The sequence below is a fragment of the Gadus morhua genome, chromosome 3, assembly GCF_902167405.1.
Source record: "Gadus morhua chromosome 3, gadMor3.0, whole genome shotgun sequence".
Taxonomy (NCBI): Eukaryota; Metazoa; Chordata; class Actinopteri; order Gadiformes; family Gadidae; genus Gadus; species Gadus morhua.
The window spans coordinates 436715-451521 of NC_044050.1; the positions used below are offsets into that span (position 1 = coordinate 436715).

Sequence of the window (14807 nt, forward strand, 5' to 3'; positions counted from 1 at the left end):
AGGTGTATGCAAAATACGAGGGGTCTAGACTCCGTGCGTAGCCCCGCCTTCTCCAGTGAACCAGGAAAGCTAGTGACGAACGTGGGTTTTAACCCCTCGGATTCACACAGGCAAGACTGTGAAATTAACAGGCATGCCAAGCAGCGCCGAAACGGCTTGGCAGTGTAAAAATGCCTATCGTCTCTGATTCTGTTTCCTGTCCCGCCCCTCAACAGATGAAATAGTGGATCGTCTACGAGCGAAGCAGGAGGAAGAGCTGGAGGAGGTGAAGCGGCGAGCGGCCTTGGAGGTCCAGAAGGTGCGTTTGGCACAAGAGGAGGAGGAGGAGCAGGCCAAGGGGGACGGGTCACAGGAGGAAGAGGTTAAAAGTCAACTTAAGCAGGAGGCCAAAGAGGAGAAGGAGGCTGAGGATGAGGAAATCACAGCTACAGGTAACGGTTTGTTGATGAGTTACATTATTCATTCTAAAATAATTCAACCAAAATCATTTTAATAATAAACGTTTTTTCTTTCAAAATTAGACGCGTCACATTATGTACCAGCAATCAGCTCCTTTTTTTCCAATTGAACTAAACAATGAGCAGTTTTCTCCACATACTGAGTGGATAACTGCAAAGGCAGAAGAACAAAGCACTGAGCTAAGGGGCTTGTTTATCTTGTGCCCATTGGTTGACTTTTGACGTTCAACGACCTGATTGTCCTTGCTGTCTACCGGTAGCCACAGGTACGGGTCAAGAAGGCAGCAGCTTCTCCAGCAGCAGTAGCATCACAGAGGAACCCAATCCCTCCACAGGCGCTCCAGTACCAGCTGTTCCCAGTGCTGAGAGCTCATGCCTGGCCTTTGGGCCACCTAAGGCCCCTGCCTCCACTGGAGAGTGTCGGGGAGAGGGAGCTTCCACTATGCAGGTCACTGAACAAGGCCAAGGTATTTCGGACACTTCACAGGAAAGCCTTTGCTTAGTGACCCATGTCCGTTTATGTTGGCACAAGGGGAGAATGCAGCTAACCCATCTGTCCGTACACCTATGAGGCTTTGCAGTAAAATAGGTCTCAATGAAATCATCATGCTGGGACTAAGGGTCTGCCAAACGTTTTGCATGAGCACAAATGATGTGGACTGAAACCCTGCCCACCCTTGCATCTCATCCTGTCGTCCATTGTTTGCGTCACTCATTTAATTCGTTGACTTTATCCTTTGGTCCATCTGATCCATCTGCTTCTTGTGTCTGGTCAGCATTGTGATCCATTTAGTAGCGTGCGCCTAGGTGCTAGCGTATGGCTAGGTTCTGTAAGGCAAAGTGAACTGGCTACTTTGACATCCAATGTGCCTTCGCGACTCGTTGTGTCCTTTGGTGCTTCACGCTTCCTGCCTTCTTTCTGTCCTCTTCAGCAGCAGATGGGATGCTGTTAGCCTGTTGAACCTCCAGCCTGCTGCTATGCGTAGAGCCTTACACGTGGGGGGATGTCATTATGAGCATGTCTACAACTTGACCATTTGCCATATCGGTTCTATTCTTGTTTTTCGAATTTCTTTGACTTGGCAGGGTCCCTCTATTTGCTTGAATCCTTTTAATTTGTTTGAAAAGCAGTCCAGCTTGCCCTCTGCTTCAAAGAAACCAATGTGTGGTTTGTGCAATGCATGCTGCATTCCACTTGAGGGAGCCACGGTGCAACCAATGTCCTGTCCAGCCTCTGAGCTGTGTTGCCAAGCCCAACGCTTGATCTGCTGTTGTCCGAATCCATGTTAATTTAGTGCTACAATCTGCCTTTTATCCTTGATCTACTTGGTAGTTAGATTTTCATTCAATGATTGATCATACTATTTCAGTATAAACATGCACACTGTCTCGCATGATCATAGTGAGACGGTATGCTTTTCATTCTGCTTTAGATAAGGGAGGCAGGTACGTGTAATGGGAAACCCTAATTTTTGGCCTTTTTTATTAATGGATTGTATCAGACACCACAGACTCGGGCCCCCTGCCCAGCCAAGAGGGCATGCCCGGTCTGAGCCAGTCCACCCAGCCCAGCGAGGACAGCGGGCCCAGTACCGGGGGCCCCAGCTCCAGGCCAGAAACCCCCGACCTGGCCGACAAATCCTCCCAGTCGTCGCTGGCCAGCATGGAGGACTCGGGTGGGTTCCAAGCGGATCGCAGCCTCTCTGGGGAGCAAGACGTGTTTGCAAACTGAGAAGTGTGTGTGTGTGTGTGTGTGTGTGTGTGTGTGTGTGTGTGTGTGTGTGGTCACTTATCCGTGGCCATTTTCTGATGTTTGTGTTTGGTTTGCCACCAGGGGACAACAAGGACCAGGCTAATGGAGAGGGGCCCGGTTCCGGGGCCAAGCGCTCTGGGGCCACTCGCATGGTAACCAGGCTCAGGAACCCAGAGAGCAAACTGAGCCAGCTGAAAAGCCAGCAGGTAGCCGCCGCCGTCCAGCAGGGTTTCAGGGAGGGGAAGGAGGTGAGCGCCACAGCCGCTGCGGAGTCTACTCCGTAGCTAACCTAAAAATAACTATTGGCTAAACTCAATAGATAGTCACGGCTGTGTACCTTAGTAGTTTATATAACCTGAAAGGCTGTGTATGTCTGTATTTAATTATCCTTACTGAAGACGTAAGGTCTAGTTTATTAGCTAACCTAATGACATAGGTCTGTAGTTTATAAGCCAACCTAATGATCTAAATGTCTGTAGTTTATTAGCTGACCTAATGACCTGTATGTCTCTAGTATGTAGCTGACCCAAAGATAGGTCTGTCGTTAATTATCTAACCTAAATAACGACTGCGGGTCTGTAGTTTATCAGTGAACCTAAATTGTTTAAATCTGTAATTATTAAGCTAACGTAAAGACGTATGGTCTGCTGTTAATTAGCTGACCCAGAGACTGCAGGTCTGCATCAGCTAACCTAAATTTTTTTTTAAGTCCGTAATTTTATAGCCAGCACAAAGCGATGTGTCTGTCCGCATTGTTTTTGCTAATATTAAGGGATGCATATGTCTAGTTTATTAGCTAACCTAGAGCTAGTGTTTAAGCTCTCAACAAGGCCTCATATTGGTTCACCCCGTGGCTGGTTGCATCCGTAGGTGCTGGTGGTAAACGCGCAGGGAGACGTGACGCGAGTCAGCACACGCAGCTCCAAGGACGGGCTAAAGGGCGCCCTTGGGAACTTCTTCAAGCTGGGCCAGGAGGGGAAGTACCGGGTCTACCACAACCAGTACAGCACCAATACGCTGGCCCTGAACAAGCACCAGCACCGGGAGGCAAGACCCTCCTCCTGTCTTCCACCTTCATCATGGATCAATCACTTGGAAGAACCAAAATCAATTTGTTCACAATCCATAGTTTTAATCATCATTTAAACAACAAATGTGAATGAATGTAGAACATAGTGCCAACGTTGGTGTTTTTCACTATTTGCATGTGAGAATGAGTTTGCTTTGAAGATTAGAGGCTATTGAAATAGCGGTTAGAGGAGGTCACCATCTACAAAACGTCATCGTTTCCTCCCAGAGCCCAGGCTAACCGGACCCTCCACCGTTGGTTTCTCCCAGGACCATGACAAGCGGCGTCACCTGTCCCATAAGTTCTGCATGACTCCAGCGGGGGATTTCAAGTGGAACGGCTCCATCCACGGCTCGAAGGTGCTGACCATCTCCACGCTGCGCCTCACCATCGTCCAGCTGGAGAACAACGTGCCCGCCCCTTTCATGCACCCCAACTGGGCATCTCACAGGTGGGCCCGCAGGGGGGGGGGGGACTCTCCATTCGCCGGGGCTGATTCCACAAGGAAACGCTGACATGGTTTGGCCAAGCGGACGCCACCTACTCACAATTATGCATCTGGAATTAAATAAAATTAGATTGAACCTTGTCGTTCAAGGGTTCGGCCCATTTTCTAGGAGCTCAGATTAATTGTATCTTGGTAAAGAGGGAAGTCAGCCATGCTCTAAATCTGCCCGCTTATGCAGGATCAACTGGATAAAGGCCGTGCAGATGTGCAGCAAAGCCAGAGAGTTTGCTCTGGCTCTGGCCATCCTGGAGTGTGCCATCAAACCTGTAGCCATGCTGCCTGTCTGGAAGGACTCCCTTGGACACACAAGGTACACACGCACACACACAGGCTGAAAGACACACACACACACAGACCCAGACACAGAAATACAAAGACGCAGAAAGACACTCAGACTAGTATTTTCAAAAATATATATTTTTTGATAAATATCGATAGACGGGTTCAATAATCAGTCCCTGCAGTATCAACACACAAATACCAGCTGCGCTCTCTCTCTTCTCTCGGACAGCGAGTTAAGACACACATCAGTGCCCACACAGCCACGGCTCCTTGCTAATGCCTCGTTACAACCAGGCGGAGCGGCACAGTTCGGTGCCGCTCTGTCCGCTTATATTGGCGTTTATATTGCTAAAATTGGGCAGGGTCCCAAAATAAGCGCGCTGAGCTGCTCCTATTTTCAGTACTCAACTTTTGGGGTACCAAGCAGTCTGAAAGGTAGCCGAAATGGTGGAGTTACAAACTGCCGTCTGTTGATTGGTCGACAGAATCGTCCCTTCCATGAGACAGAGGGATAAAAAAAACAAACACAGTACCTGCTAGGTTTCTCTACAAAATGCGGAAATCTTTGTTAATTTAAGAAAATGTTGCCCAAAGGTTTGCGTTGGACGAACCACGAGGTGGAGATTTATTGTGTTGCGTTGTTCTTTTTCATTGAATTTATTAGCAAGCTACTTTGTGTCGTGCTGCTATGATGTCACAACGCTTACGTGGCTGCCGCGGCTATCGCCATTAGGCTTAAACCCTTCCCTACCATAAGGGTACTGTCGGCGGTGGAAACGCCAGCCCGATTTAGCGTATAAGCCGAGTTGCCCCAACCGAGGCCGCTCCACTCGGTGGAAACGAGGCATAACTTGTGGTCTCTCGCAGTAATTTGGCACTGGTCTCAAAACTGTGTTAAGGTGTTAGCTAAAAGTTAACCAACACAGCTAACATGTCAAGAGCAGCGCCTCCACGACCGGTTTTGGTAGCGAACGAAAACGTCGGGGGTGCTTTTTAGAAATTCTTTGGATTTGAGGCAAATTACCAAGGAAAATCAAGACGCATGTATTCCCATATGCAAGAAAAAGGTTTTGTGTTTCATAACTGTCCACATGCAAAGCAATAGTGATATTTTCCACCAAATTTGACCTTCACACACTATACATTAGGTGAAATCTGTTCCTCCACTGATTCCAACAGTCCAAAACATATCACTCTTTGACTAAAACATGCAAATAACTAATATGGTACAAACTTCCCTTTTTATTTTACAACCAAAAATTGTTGTAAAAAAAAGAATGTCTTACCTTTGCTGTTTTTGTCCTCAAAGTTGAGTTTGATCGCATAAAACCACTATCAGCAGATAATCCAGCGTCTGGGCCCAGTTTTATTACTAAACATGGTGTTTACAATCAATTAGTAAGAAGGTTTTTGTGGTAACAGGTAAATTGCCTTCAATCAGAACACATGTCCTTCATCGCTTTCCGTTTGCCATATGTGTATTTGCAAGTGTTTGGCTTGGTGTCATTCAATTATATTTGCCCTGAACTTTCAATATAGGGTCACGTGTCAAAATTGCACAACGGATTCTCAAGATATCAACCTGTTTACTATAGGGCTACCAACTGATAATGACCAACTGACAATTATTTCAGGTGTTAAAGGTTGGGTACGGAATTCGCTTTTTTGGCCATTTTGCAAAATTACAGCCACTGAGTCAGAAGTACTGACATGAAAATTAAACTTGTGGAACCAATCATCTGTGGAACGGGCAGGGCTCGAAAAACTCCAGCCAATCATTTCCATTGCCACAGAGTTGCATTGGACAGTAAGTACGTCAATCAAACGGTCGTACTGCACTCCCCTCCCCCGCGCCCCGCGCGCGACCCTTCGTGCAGTACTCGTGACTAGAGGTCGACCGATATATCGGTCGGCCGACGTATCGGGCCGATATTTGTCATTTTTTAATCTATCGGCATCGGCCGATATCTGTGTTTAGTAGCGCCGATTTATAGTCAGGCATGTCCGCGGGCAGCCCCGTGTTATTGGTACCGGCAGAACGCATGTGAAGGACCCCAACCCAAAACTTGTAATCCTGGGATATAAGGTTAGGCTTAAATTCTGCTATTTCAAAGTTGTATGGTGGTAACATATTTACTAGGTTATATATGTTACAAGTAAACTATGAAGTGTTGCTTCACTTAGTGAAAGGAAAAAAAAAAAAAAAAAAACGAAAAGCATTGAACCGTCGAGAGCTGTAACCTAAGAATACAGCTGATTGAGTTCACAGGCTCACAGTTAACTTGTCCTTGCTGTTAGCATGAAGGACTTTACTCGAAATCTAGTAGCGGCTTGCTTGCTTACAGTAATATGTTGGCCCAAATGTTATGAGTTCTGCTTAAATTTTCCTGTATTGGAGTCGAAAAATGTCCCTCTGTTCGTGGGGTGGAGGAGGCGGCATTATGTTGCGCTACGTTATGCTACTCCGCCCCTCTCACAGACAGCTCCGTGCTTGGAGACACAGAGCAGCCATGGAGCAGCTCAGAACGGTGTATGACATTTGTTCAGAAGCGTGGTTTAGGTGACGCAGACAATAGCCGAGTTTCCAACTTATTTACATCAAAGAAAATTCACCTCAAGAACATGCGCAGCTGCGTGTGTTTCTATCAACGTGTTTGCGAATAAAAATGGATCGTTAGCCTGATGAAGTGACGTGTTCAGACCAATGTCTGTATATAGCCTACGTCCACAGTAAAGTAGTATAACGTTAATAGTCAAGAATGTGAGAAATCACAAAGGGTTTAGCATTGCCCTTGCTAGTGTGTTTGCAGTACTACTGTTTATTTTTTATGTAACATATTTTTATATTTTCCAAGTTAATTTATTTTTATATTTTCCAAGTTAATTTATTTTATTTATTAAAATATTTATTTAATTTTTCTTTCAATGAATATTTTCAGTTAACACTTGCGCCCAAACAAAACTGGTATGTATGACTCAAGGTTCAAGGTCAGAGTTCAATAAATGTTAAAAAAAAATTTAAAACACAATTGTGTGCATCTACTTATTATTAGTGGTGACGCTTTAGCATGCAAAAACTAATGGGAAAACTTTTAGATATCGGCCTAAAAAATCAGCCCAAAAAAAATCGGCAGCCCATATCGGCTATCGGTTAACCCTGACCTCTAAGTATCGGCATCGGTTATAGAAAACCGCATATCGGTCGAACCTCTACTCGTGACCCCAGAGCTCGTGACCCAGAGCAAGCTCCTGTTTGTTGTTATCCTGCGTAGCTCACTGGAATTGGTGTTTTCTATTTCTTCTGTAAATAGGTTGTGTATTTGTGTATCCGTTTTGTATTTGTCTAGATTGGTCCTGCTTGTGATTTTGTTGTTTGTACCTTTTGTTCATGGTGGGGCCTCTTGGACCAGATCAATATTGTAAATAAGAAACTGTTCTTAATGTTTTATCTGGAAAAATAAGGTTAAAAAAAACAAAAAAAACAACAACTAGTTAATCCACATTTGGACCTAGCAGGTAGAAGACAATTTCCATGGCAGACAAGACGCCACCATCCCCACCACCACCACCACCAAAGAGAAGGAAAACTCTTTTTCAGAGAGGTAATTGATAATAAAAACGCTGAAAGAGAAAAACCTGAAAATCAAAATAATCCTAGGCGCTGCTTTCGAACGTTGGCGGCAACTGAAGGACGAGAAGGGTCTAAAAAACCCGATGCTTGTGTGGCGGTTGACCTAGTTTCAAAAGTTTATACCGTTATACTCGGTAATACGGTGTTGAGAACGAGTGTATTACTCGGTGTGAAAATGTCCACACCGCGGGTAACCCTAGTGAAAACCAGGACTTCCAATACAATTATATGAAACAAACATACATTTTCTGAAAATAGTAATGATTTATGTGACCGTTTAATGTTTATAACATCTGGTGCAACCAATTAGCCGCGGAGAACGTATTCTCAGCAGGGGGTGCTGGAAAAAAAAAACCCGGCCTGCACTAGACTCGCAACTCGTCACGTTGATAAAAAAGATATATAGCAGCGCAGCTCAATTACACCAGTGCATGCGCGCACAGTTGAAAATCGATCGTTGTGTTCACTTCCTTCACACCATGGTTCACATCCAGCTGCTCACAGAACAAGTTTAGCGCACCACCGCTACCCTCACAATTTTTCATATAACCTTTTTTCAGCACTAGGTCATATGAACCATTAACTAAATGCTGCGTCTCAACATGCCTTGGACAGCAGCGTGGATGACTCGCTTTGCCACGGGCCGAAACAGTTCCGGAGCGACCACAGCCAGAGCGAACACAGCGGGCAGAGAGAGTGTCAGGAAGTCTTTGGTGTACACATCAGTACGGCTTATTTGCACTACTGTTTAGTGCAATGCAGTGTTTTATTCTATGCCTTTTTATTTTCGTATATTATTTCAATTAATATCAATTTATTTATTCATGAAATCAAGATCTGGTCTTCAAATCTTTTTTCCAAATATAGGTCGTCTTACAATGGGGTTTTGTGTTTATATTCGGACCAATACGGTACAGCGGGCGCTCACATGACGTTAAGCATTTCCTGGTGCATAATGTGACGCTTCATAACCTAAAATCCCGTTTCTCCCCGTTGACACGACAACAATAACCGGCGTTTTCAGAAATCTCCACTTTGGCCGGAGTTTTTAGAAATGATCGTTTTCTGTGATAGACAGGGCCTCGGACAGGGGGTGTTGCAGCACCCCCAGCACCCCTACTTCCCGCGGTACTGGGTGCAAACTTACAGCTGAATGTAGTGCCATGTTGTTAAAACGAAAACCTACGCTAGCCTGGCTCGCTCTCGCGCATCTCTGTTCGCGCTCGTGCATGATTGCGCGTCCAGGTACTTGGAATGGGTGGAGTCAGTCAGCGTTGAAGGAGAGGGGGTAGGACCATTTGAGTTGTGTTATTTTCAAAATCTGCTGGCGTTTCGCAAATCGCGTACCCAACCTTTAATGTAATCTTCGACTTATGCTCTCTTCTAGCCTTATCCTCTCTAACCAAGTAGTTTCCACATTGAATATTTCACTTGCAAAACATCTTTTTTTGACACCAAGATTACATGATAGCTCTTGCAGTTGTGGAGTGGTGTCTATTTACTTTGGGGTATCACTCCCTCCAGGAAATAAACACTGTGGTTTTTCGATGCTGAAGGATTTATTGCTGCTCCTTGTCATCTAAATATCATCATATACCCATGGCAATTATCCACCGTCCATCTACACAGTACGACAATGTAAAAATAATAACGTTCACATAAACTGTAAAAGTTATATTCAGAAACACAAATGTATTCAGAAAAATAAACGTTATACACTTCATACACATAGCTCGCTGCTGCACAGACCGTGAGGGAATGAGATTTCTTCTGCAAAAATAGCAAACTTCATTATACCCGAGGAAACGGGAGAAAAACAACTTCATCACTCTTCTGCTCAACTTATGAGTGACTTCTCAAATTAAACACAGGGAATCTGAGAATAAAGTCTGCTAGCATGCATTGGCTGTTACACCTCAATTGTGAATGTGCAACGGAAACATAACTTTAGTTACTACCTAATGATGCAAACTCAATATTCATTAAAACAAATTCAATATTGACAGAAATAATATTTCTGGCAGTTAAATTGGGAAGGTAATTTTTCTTATTTTTTTAAAAGGGTAAGTTTTCCCCGAGGCATCAATGATATCTAATATCGGTATTTTTCAGGGTATATTTCCAGTGTCGCGACAACTCTAACACAGACACGGACACACGAAGACAGTGATGCAGAAAGACGCTGATACAGGAAAAGACAGTCACAGACGCAGAAAGACACACACAGACGCAGAAAGACACACACACAGAGGTAGACACAGAAAGACACACACACTTATCTAGCAGTAGCCTTATGCTAAAGGTGTCCTTAAATAAATCGCTGCTGTTTTGTTGTTCTATTTCATGTAGGCTACGCCGTCTAGGCTTCGCCTTATGGGCTTGTCCCGTGTGAAAATTCAAACTATGCACCTATCAGCGTGGGCACCGCCCACATTTCCCACGGTATCGTGTCTATATAACGCGGTGTATACCGTCGCTCATCCTCCCTTTTCTTTCAGCACTTGTGCTTATCAGCGAGAAATTGAGAAATACTATTAAGAAGATGAGAACTTCAACACGGATCTCCAAGCCGGTGGCAGCGGCTCGGGCGAGGCCGCGGGACAAACGGCCCTTTTCAGGGCCACCTGAGAGCGCTCCTGGAGCTAGGTCCTTTTCAGGACCCCTATGCGCCTTCTTTCCCGCCTCCCTGGCACCGGGTGACGGGCACTTGGCGTGCTTTCGGTGCCTCGGCGCCGACCACGCCGCGGCTGCTATGGCGGCCCCCGTCTCCTGTGTCCCCTGCCGGGAGCTGCCTGAAGAGGGGATCCTCTCCAGGCATCTCTTCTTTTCCCCTGCGGTGGAACTGGCTGACGCCATCGACCTGTTCGGACCTGACGTCGACGATGGCATCATCGACGCCTCCCTGGACGACGTCTTCGGCGACTCGGCGTCCGGTTTTTCCCGCTCTCGGGTTACAACCGCCACCGTCATACAACACGAGGGTCCGCGCCAGATGACCGATCTCTTTCGGGAGATCATGGGTGAGGCGGCGGCCATCAAAGGGATTCCCATGCCGGCCCCGCCTCTTGCCCCCGTATCTGACGATATGCAGGGCGAGTGCTTTCGCACCCCATCTTTTTCCCGGCGGGTTACCCAGTGCCCCTTGTTCCCGCCTTTGCAGCACTTGTTTATTGCTGCAGGTGAGGACCCTTCGACCCTGAAGGCTCCGGTAAGATCCTACACGGATTTCACCAACGTGGAGGGGTGGGCCGATACTCAGGCGAGGGGGATCCCTCGCCTGGAGCCTCCCCTGGCAGCACTTCTCTCTCCGGGCGCCGGATGGCTCCCTAACGAAAAGCCGCTGCCCCCCGACCGCCTCCAGAAGCAGATTGTCGGCCTAACGGACAGGGTGTTCGTTTGTGCCTCTCAATCCGCGGCGGCGGTCAACAACATCGCCCTGCTCTCCTCTGCCATGGTCTCCTTGTCGGCTGACAGGGAGGCCTACGGACCGGAGGAAGCCGCGAGATGGCTGGCGGTTTCCCGCTTTTCCATCGCCATCCTCCAGCTATGCCAGCCGATAGCCGTTTCGGCAGGCCGGCATATGGCGTGGGCTACCATGATTCAAAGGGTCATATGGCTCTCCCACACTGCGGTGCCGGAACGAGAGCGGGCCAGCCTCGTCCAGGGTCCACTAGCGCCGGATGGCTTATTTGATCCCAGGTTCTCCGAGGTGCTCGCGCACCTGCAGTCAGTCCGTGAGAATCGTTCCCGGTTCGGGGCGATTCTCACGGGCTCCTCCCGCCAGCAGGCTGGGAGGAAGCGGGGTCTAGCTCCGACTCCAGCCCGGTGCAAGCCGCAGCCGCCGCGCACGGGGAGAGCAGCAGCGCCACAGACGGGGAAGTTCCGGACGCTTGCTCCTACTTTTTCTTTCCCTATTAAAGAAAAAAGTAAAGACCGTTCGGCCGAACGGCAGTACATGGTACCTAAAGAGCGATATTCCTCAGGCCACCTGCGTCCTACGCTTGTGGTGCCCTCCTCCATGTTGCCTGTTTCCCCCCCTCAGCCCGGTGGCTGTAGGGTGGCGGTCGGACGGCGTGTTCACATGGCCTCTGGTTCACCTGCTTCTAAGAAGCGGCGTCCCTTGGAGCCTCGTGGACGGATCGAGACGTCGTTGCACGAGCCCGTGGATACGGCCGCTTGTACCAGTCTCCTGGTTCCCCACATTATAGGTGAGGAGAACTGGTCCGCGCGCTGTGGCTACAGCCTGCGGACAGCGCATGCGCACAGGTGCTGCGGCCGCACGGCTCGCTCCTGTTCAGCGGGCACGAGCGCGACGTCTAGAGAGCTCGTTGTTTTTACAGCGGCTAGTTCTGTTACGTCTCCTACGCTCGCTGAGCCTCCTCCCTTTCATGGAAGCCCCCCTTGGTTCACACACAGTGTGGAGGTGGTAGGGGCAGACGAATACGGGTTATTCCTTCTTGGGTCAGCTGTCGGCTCGCCCTCTCTCCGACCGCTATGCGTGTTGGCAAGAGCGGTGCGTTCTGCCATCGTGGTTGGAACACCACGTTGAGATGGGGCCATCCCATACAGTTCAAGCGTCGTTCCCCACCCTTTATGGGGTTGGTGGAGACCACGCTACGGGACCCGGCTGCGAGCACGGCTCTAGCAGCAGAGGTGGCACGTCTCTTGGTAAAGGGGGCCATCACTGTCGTTCCCCCCTACGAGTCTCACCTAGGGTTTTATTCCCGCTACTTCCTGGTTTCCAAGAAGTCAGGGGAAAGAGACCTATTCTGGATCTTCGCGTGTTCAACAGATTCGTTGCCACGAGGAAGTTCAGAATGCTCACTGTCGGAGCGTTGTTCCGGTGTGTGAGAGGGGGCGATTGGTTCACATCCCTGGATCTCAAGGATGCTTACTTCCACTTCTCTGTCCAGCAGGCACACAGGAAGTTTCTCCGCTTTATGGGGATGGTGTACGAGTACCAGTCTGCCGTTCGGCTATTCCCTGGCTCCGCGCACCTTCTCGAAGTGTGTGGAGACGGCGTTGGAACCGCTCAGGCGTCAGGGAAAGAGGATTCTCTTCTACCTAGACGACCTGCTTATTCTGAGCAACTCAGAAGAGACCGCGAGAAGGGACATCATGCTGGCTCCCCAGCCAGCAGACAGTCTACTTGGGGCTTTGCCTAGACTCAGCCACCATGACTGCGATGCTTTCGCCTCCTCGGCGAGACGCCATCCTGTCGGCGCTCTCCCGTTTTCACGTTCGCAGAAACGTGACCGCACTGTCCACTATGCGCCTGTTAGGGCTGATGGCAGCTGCCCAACCCGTGGACCCCTTGGGTCTGCTTTTTATGCGCAGACTCCAGCGGTGGTTTGCTCGCCAACGGTTGGACTCCAGGCGACACAAGCTCAGGGTGCTCCTCGTTCCCCGTTCCCCTGGGCAGGGTGGCGTCCTACGTAGTGGTCTTCACGGACGCCGCGTTGACGGGTTGGGGAGGAACGTGCCTCTCTCACTCGGTCGGAGACGAGTGGCGCACGCCCCCTACAGCACACATAAATGTGTTGGAGCTCGACGCTGTGAGGAAAGTGCTGTTGCATTTCTTTCACCTGGTGCGCGGCCGCTACGTTCTGATCAGGACAGACAGCGTGTCGGCGGCGGCGTACATCAACAGACAGGCGGGAGTCCGCTCCCCTGCTCTCCACCGAAAGGCGGTCGAGCTCTGGCTTTGGGCTCATCAGTATCTCCTCAGTCTGAGAGCCCTGCATATCGCGGGCTCCCAGAACTTTGGGGCGGACCTCATGTCTCGAGGCGGTCCCCGCCGAGACGAGTGGCGGTTACATCCCGACATTGTCAGACTGATCTGGCAGAGGTTCGGGATAGCGCAGGTGGACCTCTTCGCGTCCAGGGAGAACACGCACTGCAGGTGGTGGTTCTCCCTCAGCCCTCGGGATCTTCCCCCGTTGGGGATAGATGCGTTGGCTCACACACCTTGGCCGCGGGCTCTCTTGTATGCGTTTCCCCCGCTCCAGCTGATCCCTTCCTCTTCTGGAACGGGTCAGACAGGAGAGACTGTCCCTGATATTAGTGGCCCCGGAGAACCGTCCAGCTCTGTGGTTTCCAGAGCTGGCCGCGCTCTCGCAGTCGGCGCCTTGGCCAGTACCGTTCAGGCCGGATGCGCTTTCACAGGCCCACGGGACGGTGCACCACCCGCCGATGTCTCGGGACGGCTGTTGGTTTGGCTCCTGAGAGGTTGATCCTGCAGGGCAAAGGTTTGCCTGAGACGGTTATCAACACTATTCAGAGTGCTCTTGCGCTTTCTACTTCTTCCCTCTATGCGGCGAAGTGGTGCGCCTTCTCTAATTGGTGTGAGACGAACCACGCTGTCCCATCTCAATGCGAGGTGGGAAGCGTGCTTTCGTTTCTGCAAAACTTATTGGAAAAAGGTTTGGCCTTCTCCACTATCAAGGTCTATGCGGCAGCCGTTTCGGCTGGCCATGCAGGCTGTGATGGTGGACCGATCTTCAGCCATCCACTGGTCAAGAGATTCTTGCGTGGGGCTAGACGGGTTAGGCCTGTTTCACGCGTGCTTACACCACGCTGGGATCTCCCCACCGTGTTGCGCGGATTGTCCAGGGATCCTTTCGAGCCTCTTTCTCAGGCCCCTTTGGATGCCCTGTCATTTAAGACGGCGCTCTTGTTGGCCTTGGTTTCTGCCAAGCGGGCCGGTGAGTTAACCGCTCTGTCTGTCAGCCCGAGCTGCTTGTTGCTAAACGAGGACAGCTCCTTCGTGTTGCTCAGACCTAATCCTGCGTTCCTCCCGAAGAACATTAATAGTTATTTTCGGTCGAGGGATATTGTGCTTAAGGCTTTTCACCCCCCGCCTCATTCTAGTGAGGTGGAGGCGGAGTTGCATCTCCTGTGCCCGGTTCGGGCGTTGGCTATGTACGTAAATCGCTCGGCCGCGTTCCGCTCCACACAAGAGTTGTTTGTGTGTTATAGCGACGCTAGCAGGGGCCGCGCTCTCTCTAAGCAGCGGTTTTCTCGCTGGGTATGTGAGGGTGTTTGCTTAGCCTACTCTCGGCAGGGCTTGGCGCCACCGTTGGGCGTTAAAGCTCACTCCACACGGA

The 14807-nt window shown here is 49.5% G+C and overlaps 1 protein-coding gene across 1 annotated transcript in view; it reads left to right on the forward strand.

Annotated features, from left to right (window-relative positions):
- LOC115540248 (nucleosome-remodeling factor subunit BPTF) overlaps positions 1–14807 on the forward strand; it is a 138922-nt gene that overhangs the window by 43776 nt on the left and 80339 nt on the right. Inside the window, 7 exon segments of the mRNA XM_030351391.1 lie at positions 216–431; positions 719–925; positions 1961–2134; positions 2293–2459; positions 3082–3258; positions 3550–3731; positions 3967–4098. Of these exon segments, the coding sequence (XP_030207251.1) occupies positions 216–431; positions 719–925; positions 1961–2134; positions 2293–2459; positions 3082–3258; positions 3550–3731; positions 3967–4098 (1255 nt within the window).